The sequence below is a fragment of the Macrotis lagotis genome, chromosome 1 (assembly GCF_037893015.1).
Source record: "Macrotis lagotis isolate mMagLag1 chromosome 1, bilby.v1.9.chrom.fasta, whole genome shotgun sequence".
Taxonomy (NCBI): domain Eukaryota; kingdom Metazoa; phylum Chordata; class Mammalia; order Peramelemorphia; family Peramelidae; genus Macrotis; species Macrotis lagotis.
In genome coordinates, this window is record NC_133658.1 from 42,931,457 (window position 1) to 42,941,260 (window position 9,804).

Genomic DNA, 9,804 nt, shown 5'->3' on the forward strand with positions numbered 1-9,804 from the left:
AGAGAGAAGAATTAGGTTTTGACCAGTTTGGCTGGGGAGGGCAATGATGATTAGTAAGTTGGGTAAGGTGGCTTGTGAAGGTCAACTGGGAGCGTTCATTTGACCCCAGAAGCAAAGGGGGACCGTGAGGGGGGAGGGGGACGAGGTCTGTGGCCAAGGGGGCTTGTGAAGGCCAAAAAGGAGCGTTCCTTTGGTCCTAGAGACAAGGCAGAGAAGGGATGGGCGACCAGGGTCGGCCGGTGCCATGGGGACCTCAGCTCGGTTGGCACAAACTAGGCTGGCAAGGGGATGCTCATCAGCCATGGAGGACACCTTTGCCTCAACGGTCACTCGAGGGCTGGGCTCCCCGGTTCCTTTGCCCCTTGGGTGCCCCGCGCCTCGGGGGTCCCCCGGGTGGACCGGCAGAGAGGGATGTCCCGAGGGGTCGGGCTCCCGGGGTGCCCGAGGGCGCAGGCTGGCAGACCCTCGGGGGAACGCTGCCTCGGGTGGCACCTCGGAAGGGGCTGGGGGCGGCCTCGTGTGGCGCCTCCTCCGGCGGCCCCGCAGTCCGGGCCTGCCGGGGGGCTCCCGAGGACCGGGCGGACCCGCGGGGCGGTTGGGGGCCGGGGCTGCGAGGGTCGGGGCTTGCGGGGCCAGGGCCGGGGCTGCGGAGGTCGGGGCCGCCGGGGCCGGGGCCGCCGCGGGGACCGGGGCTGCGGGGCCGGGGCTGCCGCGGGGCCGGGGCTGCTGCGGGATCGGGGATGCGGGGCCGGGGCTGCTGCGGGATCGGGGATGCGGGGGCCTGGGCTGCGGGGGTCGGGGCTGCGGGGCCGGGGCTGCGGGGGTCGGGGCTGCGGGGGCCGGGGCTGCGGGGTCGGGGCCGCGGGGGCCTGGGCTGCGGGGGCCGGGGCTGCGGGGTCGGGGCCGCGGGGGCCGGGGCTGCGGAGCCGGGGCCGCGGGGGCCTGGGCTGCCTCGGGGGCCGGGGCTGCGGGGGCTGCGGGGCCGGGGCTGCGGGGGCTGCGGGGTCGGGGCTGCGGGGGCCTGGGCTGCGGGGCCGGGGCTGCGGGGGCTGGGCCGCGGGGGCCGGGGCCGCGGGGTCGGGGCTGCGGGGCCGGGGCTGCGGGGGCCTGGGCCGCGGGGGCCGGGGGCCGGGGCCGCGGGGGGGGTCGGGGCTGCGGGGCCGGGGCTGCGGGGCCTTGGGCCGCGGGGGCCTGGGCTGCCTTGGGGGCCGGGGGGGGCCGCGGGGGCCTGCGGGGGCCGGGGCTGCGGGGGGCTGCGGGGCCGGGGCTGCGGGGCCGGGGCTGCGGGGGCCTGGGGCTTGGGGGCCGGGGCCGCGGGGGCCTGGGCTGCGGGGCCGGGGCCGCGGGGGCTGCGGGGTCGGGGCTGCGGGGGCCGGGGCTGCGGGGTCGGGGCCGCGGGGCCGGGGCTGCGGGGGCCGGGGCTGCGGGGGCCTGGGCTGCCTTGGGGGCCGGGGCCGCGGGGGCCTGGGCTGCGGGGCCGGGGCCGCGGGGGCTGCGGGGTCGGGGCTGCGGGGGCCGGGGCTGCGGGGTCGGGGCCGCGGGGCCGGGGCTGCGGGGGCCGGGGCTGCGGGGGCCTGGGCTGCCTTGGGGGCCGGGGCCGCGGGGGCCTGCGGGGCCGGGGCCGCGGGGGCTGCGGGGTCGGGGCTGCGGGGGCCGGGGCTGCGGGGGTCGGGGCTGCGGGGGCCGGGGCCTGGGGGCCGGGGCCGCGGGGGCCTGGGCTGGGGGCCGGGGCCGCGGGGGCCGGGGCTGCGGGGGCCGGGGCTGCGGGGCCGCCGGGCCTGCGCCGCGCCCCCTCCCCTCGGCCGGGCCCCGCCCCCCGCCCGCGCCCACGTGACGCCGGAGCCTCGCGGCCCGGCCCCCGCCCCGCCCGCTCCCGCCAGTCCCGGGCTCCGCCGCGCCGCGCCGCCCCGCGCCCCTCAGCTCCCCGCGCCCCGGCCGCCCGCCGCGGGCCCCTCCAGCCGTCCGGGCGGCGCGGCCCATGGCTGCCCGGGCCCGGCCGCCGCGCGCCCACCCGGCCCGGGGGGCGGCCGGCCGCTGAAGCCCCGCGCCCGCCGCGCCCCGCCGCGCCCGCCGCCGCCGGCATGGAGACGGCCGAGAAGGAGTGCGGGGCCCTGGGGGGCCTCTTCCAGGCCATCGTCAACGACATGAAGGTACGGCGCCCGCCGGCCCGGCCCCGGCCCCCGCGTGTGCGTGTGCCTGGGTGTGCGGGGCGTGTGCGGGGCGCGGCGGGCTTTGTGTGCCCGGGGCCGGGCCCGGGGCCTCCCTCCCCTCCCCCGGCCCCTCGCCGCGGCCCCGGAGCCCAGACAATGCGGTCATTGCCAAGGCCGGGGGGGGGGGGCGGAGGGGGCCTTAACCCCTTCCCCACCGGCCCGCGCCCTGGCGGGGCCCGGGAGAAGCGGGGGGCCCCGGGGAGAAGCGGGGGGCGGGGAGGGAGCGGGGGCCTGGGAAGAAAGGAAAGAACAGCCCCTTGGCTGCCTCACCCAGCCCCCAGCCCCCCAGACACACGCACGCACACATGCACACACGGCCGCGTACACACACAGGCGCACACGCACACACATGCACACACACGCACTGGGGAGACACGCACGCACGGGTTACTCCCTTTTCCCCAGGCTCCTGAACCGTCCATCTCCCCCCTTGTCCCTGAGACCCACCCCTGCCCCCACCCAGCCCAGGCTCAGGAAGAAAATCAGAGCCACTGAGGCCCGCACCAAGTTCAAGGTCACCAGCAGAGTTGCTTCAGAGTTCAGTCCCCCGCTCTGCCAGCCGACCCCCCCCCAGATCTCCAGGAGCCTCTGTGCTCTGGAATCACAGCGTGGGAAGAGGGGGACCCTGCCCTCCCTGGGAATCGGGGTTCCCTGGCCCTGGGGGGCTGGTCCCAAGGCCTGGAGAAGCCAGCAGAAAGGCAGGGACCTTTGGGGGGTCAGGCACGATCTGTAGGCAACGCTTCTGGGGTCGCAGGGAAAGAACAATCGGGGATTGGTTTGGGGAGAAACGGAAGGAAAGGGTCAGAGGGTGAAGAATGGGCAGACAATGGGCCTGGGGTGCCCGGACTTAGACCCTCGGAGCCCCCTGCTACAGGCACTCCTAGGAAAGGAAGGGGGAGGGGACAAGCTCGCTTTCTTTTCTTTGCCTAGTGAGATTCCGATCCAGGGAAATGGGGCACAGGGAAGTACTGATTAGAACCCAGAATGCCTCAGTCTGGGAACACACCAAGGGGCAAGTAACACATCCCCGCCACATTCTACATGCTAACTATATATGCTTCATATAAACATTTACTAACTACAGAGAGAGAGAGAGAGAGAGAGAGAGAGAACTCTGGAGGAACCAACTCAGCATTAGGGACAGGCATAGCTAGGCCCAGCAGAAAATAGAGTTACTCCCCTCCCTGTGGAGTTGTCAAGGCCAGCTCCCCCAGGGAGCCCCATTACTAGAATGGCAGCCACTCTGAAGGCCAAAGGGCATGCAGGGTAGAGCGAGGACCCTGGCAGAGGGAGCCGAAGAGATGAATGTGGCAGGCTGCCCTGTGGCAGCACTGATTGTACCACCACCATCTCTCACCCCCCTGCTGTTCCTGCTCCAGGACTGTTTTCCTCCTTCTTATATTTGGCGGGGGTGGAGAGGGAGGTTTCTACATTTGATTGGCTCCTAGGAGCATCCTCAGCCTGGGGCCTGATGTTCTAATAACAGCAGGAGGCTGAGAAAAAAGATTTTGAGAAATGTATGGGGAGGAACTGGAGAAGGTGGTCCCATCCCAACTTCCTTCTTCCCAGCCCACTAGGCAATACGCCCTGGGCTCAACTGGCCCCAGCCTGCTGGTGCGCTGCCCAGGGACCGGTCCTACCTCAGTAATGCAAGCACTGGATTGGGAGCTGGTACATCTGGGTTCCTATCCTCCCGGGCCTCTTACTTGCCTGGGTCACCTTCCCCTCTCTGGGGCCGTAGCCTCCTCTGCAAAATAAGGGAAACGGAGCTAGCTGATCCTCAAGGTCCCTTCCACTTCTGCATCCCGTGAGTCCATCAACACGGCTCTATTATTTATTACCTAGGCAATTCTTTCCCCTGGCCTGCAACCTAGGACCTGTGATCACAGGAAAGTCTCTGTGAGGAAACCGTTCCCAACACGCACTGGAAATTAGCACCTGTCCTCCAGTTTTTAGTCTTGTTTAGTCCAGTTTATAGAGCTGCTAGGGACACTGAGAGGCTTAGGGTCTTGGCCAGGATCACATAGCCAGTAAGGGGGAGACTCAGCCTACCTGAAGCCATTCCTGATGCTTCTTTCTAGAGATTTCCCAAAAAACCCAAATGTTTGCTGAGTTTGAAATCTCCATCCACAGGGAGCCCTTTATTAAGACCTCCCTCGCCTCTAACTCCCAGAACCAGCTTTGCGGTGCCCGGGCTTTTCAGAGCTATACTATAGTGAAGCCAGGTCGAGATGGCAGGCGAGTTGTCAGTGCCCCTCATTTGGGTTTTGAAGGAGATAAGGCAGTGGGGTGAAGCAGAAGAGCCGTTAGGTTTGGGACCTGCCCAGTCATTCCAGAGTAGCCTTGAACAATCAGCTGGCCCTTGGTTTCCTTATCTGTAAAATAAGGGAGTTGCATAAGATCTCCACACAAGAGCCCTTCCAGTTTCAGAGCCCATGTTAACAAAAGTTTGGGAGGGTTGAGGTCTAGTCCATCCCAAGTCGGTCCCCCAGGCGATTCATGCTTCCCCAGACTTTGCTGAGGTTGTGGGTTCTCCTTGCCCCTTTCCTCCCCTCTATTTTCCCTTTTCTACTCACAAGCAAAAGATAAAAGGGACAGTTTTCATTCGAATATCTCCTTACCCAGTTGACTCCTTGCATCCTTTTACCCCCAAGTAGAGGACATAGGTGGAGAAAGATCTTAGAACCCTCCCAAGGCTGAAATTGTTGTCCTTCTGCCTTAGCCTATTCCTATTGGAACAAGATCACAAGCTCATAACTTCCAATCTGGAAAGAAACTTAGAGACCAATTCCTCCCCTCCCCTCCTCCATTTTATTTACAGATGAGAAATCTGAGAGGTTAAGGGACTGTCCCAAGGTCACACAGCTAAGAGGTGTACTTCCAAATTAAGCATTTTTTCTGTAACTCCATGCTGCCTGTCAACAACCAATTCTTTGCTTCTTTGGAGGTGGAATATACCTGGATTAAAAGGCATGTAGATTTAGATGAGGACACACTACCTCCAAAAAGGTTAAGTGATTTGCTCAAGGTCATCCAGATAGTGAGAAGGGTAAGCATCTCAGAACTTTCTGGTTCTCTTGGAGCCACCTGAACAAGATGCCAAAAGAGATCTGTTATCAAACCTGAAGATTTCATAGCTGGTTGCCCAAGAGGCAGTTAGAGAGGTAGAGCCAGGCCCAGAAGCCTTTTCTTCTGACCTCCCCAAGCCAAGGAATCCACAGGATTTCATCACACTGTGACTTGTGGCTTCTGGCTAACTCCAAATGCAAAAATTGTTTAAACCAGTTGACTCCTTGGGTCTTGAAGGACGAGGAAGGGCCCCAGGGAAACCAGGAAGGCCTAAATTTATGGAACCCTAGAGCCTAGGGGCTGACTCCAGTTCCTGGCACCCATCCCTGCCAGCTCTCCTGGATATGGCTGTGGAAGCCCCGGGACCTGAGTCATCAGAAGCTGGAGGAGTTTGGGTCACTCCCCCCACTTCCTAACCCATACCCCCTCCCCCTCAGTCCTCCCCATCTGGAGGGTGATGACCTCATCCAAAAGGGCTTTTCCAGATTTCGGGAACATCCAGCCAGAGAGCAATAGAGGATGCATTTAGGACTGGAAAGGATGGATAAAGGGGCCTCCCCCCATCACAAAACCAACAGGGAACTGTGAAAGATAGTGTCATAGGAAAGGGGGAAGGGGAGTGATTCAGCCATGTCCAACAGTGTTTTCTTTGCATTCTACTTCTGTATAGTTCAAGGGAGAGAATAGGAGGCCGATGGGGATTCTCCATCTCTATGGCCCCTGACCTTCTCTCTTCATTCATCCCCCTGCCCCTGGCCCCTGCCTCTCAGATGCCCAAATCCCCAGAGCCCCAAGGGTAAGGCATACCTATAGGAACAAGACAAACAAAGGTATCAAACCCAGAAGAATTCTGATTAATATTATAATAATAATAACATCGATTAGAGCTTTAACAAAGTGCTGATGTGTCACATGATCCCTGCAGGCTATTGTACCCATTTTAAAGACAAGGCAATGGAGGCTTAGAAAGGTTGTTGTAAGTGCTAGAATGGATTTGAATTTCTAGGTCCTGCAATCTTGCCATCGAGTTCTGGGTCATGTTGCTCTCCTGGAGTTAAAGCTGTTTCAAATGAGAAAAATATTTCTGATGCCTTCACAGAACCCAGCAAATAGTAGGCGCTTAATTAATGCTTATCTCCCCCCCCCCCCCCAATTCCCCTCACCCTACCTCAGGGAGCCCAGGCTCCTCCTACCTATTATGGCTTTACCTTTTCAGTTTCTGCCTTAAATTAAAATTCCTCTCTACAACACCGCCATGCTATGGTCAGCATGGGGGGGGGGGGCAGAACAGGGGTGCCTGGTGGGTAAGCTACCACTCCTACGGGTCTAGAACAGAGCTCAGTGGGTTTCTGGGCCTGTGTGAAGGGTCTCCCAGTGAGGGAGCAATCTTAAAGGCATCCTTCAGATTCTTTGGGAAGCACTTATAGATGTCCCTGCCACTCAGTGTAGGAAGTGGGTAGCTTTATAGGATTTCTATCCCAAAATCATGGGGCCCTTAAAGAGGAGAGACTGTCAGTGAATAGAGGGAGCCAATGAAGACTGAGCAGCTGCCACAGTCTTGGAGCCGGCCTCTCCTTGAAGACTTTAGGGCCTTCTCTAGAGGCTGGTGCTCAGGGAAGCTGATTTTATCCCAAGCCCATTGAAAGAGACTCCTAGGACAGGAGGGTATGAATGTGCTGAGTAGCCCAGGGCAAGCTCTGTCTAAATCACTGGCAGAATGTCTGTCAGAAGTGGCATTCAAAAGGATGAGCCGAAGCTTCAGGGCCTTTAGTCCTTAAGTCTCAGCCCTGAGACATTCTGATCATTTCTTTCCAACTTTATCCCTTGCTATGAGTTCATACTGCCCTTCTGGGCCCTTGGTCAACATCCCGGGCTTTTAATGCACCTCACTGGGGGACTGTTCCCACTGGGCATTGAGTTCTGTTCTAGACTGGGCCCTCAGAAGAAAAGTGACAACATCCCCTCAGGCCCACATACATGCCGTGCCAGAGCTAGGTCTCAAGCCCAGGCTTTTCTTGACTCCAAGACCACCACCACCAGTGCTGGAAAATGCCCCAGTTACTGCTTCTATTGCACAGAAGTGGATGATCAAGGCACAGGAAAGGTAGCCTGATGGGTAGCTTACCCACCAGGGACCTTTTCTCACCCCTGGAGAGGCTGGTGGTGTTGAAGAGAGAAAACTGGACTTAGAGGCAAGAAGACCCACCCTTCTTAAAACTGGATAACCCTGCTGAAGTCACCCAATATCTAACAGAAACATTAGTTTCTCCATCTATAAAATGGAAATCAAAAATTCCACCTCATGTGACTCTACCTGGGGGACTCAGAAAGAGCTTTGCAGACTAAATGTATGAATGCCCAGAAGCCTCAGTACAATAATCCATAAACAGATCCCAGTTCAGATCAGCGTCTTTTCGGTAGCACAGAAAGGACACTGAGAGGCTCCAGATCTATTCAGAGTCAACAGCCAGCACAGGCGCAACTCAAACTCAGGTCTTAGCGACTCTGAAACCAGCCTGGACATTTCATTTATATTTATAAGATGTATGTAAGATGTAAAATGTAAGATTTGTCTTTGCTCAGTCATTTCAGTCATATCTGACTTTCCATGACCCTATTTGGGCTTTTTTTTTTTAAGGTTTTTGCAAGGCAAATGGGGTTAAGCGGCTTGCCCAAGGCCACACAGCTAGGTAATTATTGTGTCTGAGACTGGATTTGAACCCAGGTACTCCTGACTCCAGGGCCGGTGCTTTATCCACTACACCACCTAGCTGCCCCCATTTGGGCTTTTCTTAACAGAAATACCAGGGTGGTTTGCCATTTCTTTCTCCAGCTCATTTTACATATGAGAAAACTGAGTCAAGCAAGGTTAAGTGACTTGCCCAGGGTCACACAGCTAGTAAGTGTCTGAGATCTGATCTCACTAAGAAGAACCTTCCTGATTTCAGGTCCAGGGCCACTTAGCTGCCCCTATGCCTAGGTCATTGTTTAGGAGACAGAGAGAGAGAGAGAGAGAGAGAGAGAGAGAGAAAGGAGAAAGAAAGAAAAAGAGAAGGGAGAGGGAGGGAGGGAGACAAACAGAAAAGAGAGAGACAGAGAGAGGAAGAAGAAAGGATCTATATGTGTATGTATATCTCTCCCTTCCTCCCTCCCTCCTTTCTTCTCTCTCTTCTCCCTTTCTTCTCTCTGTCCCCCCCCCCCTTCCCTCTCTCTCTCTTTCTCTCTCTCTCTCTCTCTGGTCTGGCTCATTTCTCTTAATAGGAATTTTAATACAGGGTGCTCCAAAAATTTTGGTGGAGTTTTAAGCTATTAAGATATATATAGCTATAGATATATTTATATACACACGCGCACACTCACACATATGCTCCTATGAAGAAAGATGAGCCAGACTCAGTGATGACATGTTAGCTGGAAGGCTGGGTGCTAGGATCTGGCTTCAACCACAGACTTGTGCCTTGATCATCCACTTCTGCCCAATAGGAGCAGTAAGTGGGCCCTTTCCAGCTCTGGTGGTGGTCTTGGAGTCAGGAAAAGTCTGGACCTAGCATGGCATGGATGTGGGCCTGAGGGGATGCTGTCACTTCTCTTCTGAGGGCCTAAGCAGGTCTATAAGACTGTTCATTGAAAATGAGTTCCCAGTCTACCCCAGTGGAAGGAGTGTCCACACTGGAAGCTCCCTATCGGAATTGAAATTCTAAGCAAAGACTCCCCCCCCCCCAAAGAAATGGTGGTTGAGGGTGGCCTGACCCCTAATGACAATAATCATGACTACTGCTGTTAAATAGAAGGGTTTCAGTCTACAAAATACCTTACTGGGAGCTGACAGATTCAGTTTCTAGTCCCTCCGACAAATCACAAATGACAAATCTCTCATGATCTCCTGGGCTTCATCCCCCCCCCCCCCAAAATGAGCCGGTTTGACTCGATGAACTGCAAGCCTCTTTTCCTCTCCGGTGTTCTATAATTCCATTAAGGTCACACTTGCCCTGGAGACCCAACTCTCACTGAGCCTTCTGTCTCTCCAAATGGTCGGCTTCAATAGTCGGCTTGGCTGGGCTGTCCTTCCCCTACCTCATCCCTGCCCGGTCCTGAGGAGCCCCAGTCCCACCCCATAGCCACAGGGATCAGCATGGGGATGGTCCCCAGGGGCTAAGAAATGGCTTTATGACACCTCAAGATTGGAAGGAGGGAGAAATTACCCAGGGTTGGCCCCAGGGCCCTGTGGGATCAGGGTGAGGGAGTGGGAGACCAGGCCAGCCACAGCTGCTGGCCACTCCCTACCCAGGGATTATGTGGCTCCGAGTTCCTCAAATATTTGCCTTCCCTCTCCTGGGACAGCCAGGCTCCGGTTGGGGGGCTGCTTTGTGTGGGTGGGAGGGTGGGAGATAGAATTCTTGGGTTCTCTGTAGCTTATCTTCCCTTCCATCCCACTTCCTCAGTGCCCTTTCCCTTCAGTTTCTTAGACCCCAGGCCCAAGTGGTGAGGTCTAAAGTTGAATCTCCTCTAGCCTGGGGGTCCACAG

General features: G+C 58.6%; 1 protein-coding gene across 6 annotated transcripts in view; it reads left to right on the top strand.

Moving 5' to 3' along the window:
• Positions 1-2,041: 2,041 nt before the first annotated feature.
• MTSS2 (MTSS I-BAR domain containing 2) overlaps positions 2,042-9,804 on the top strand; it is a 34,165-nt gene continuing 26,402 nt past the window's right edge. For all 6 annotated transcript variants that reach the window (XM_074199246.1, XM_074199263.1, XM_074199272.1 and 3 more), the window contains exon 1: positions 2,042-2,150. In XM_074199246.1, the coding sequence (XP_074055347.1) occupies positions 2,082-2,150 (69 nt within the window). In that variant the 5' untranslated portion in view covers positions 2,042-2,081. The remainder of the gene's footprint in view (positions 2,151-9,804) is intronic.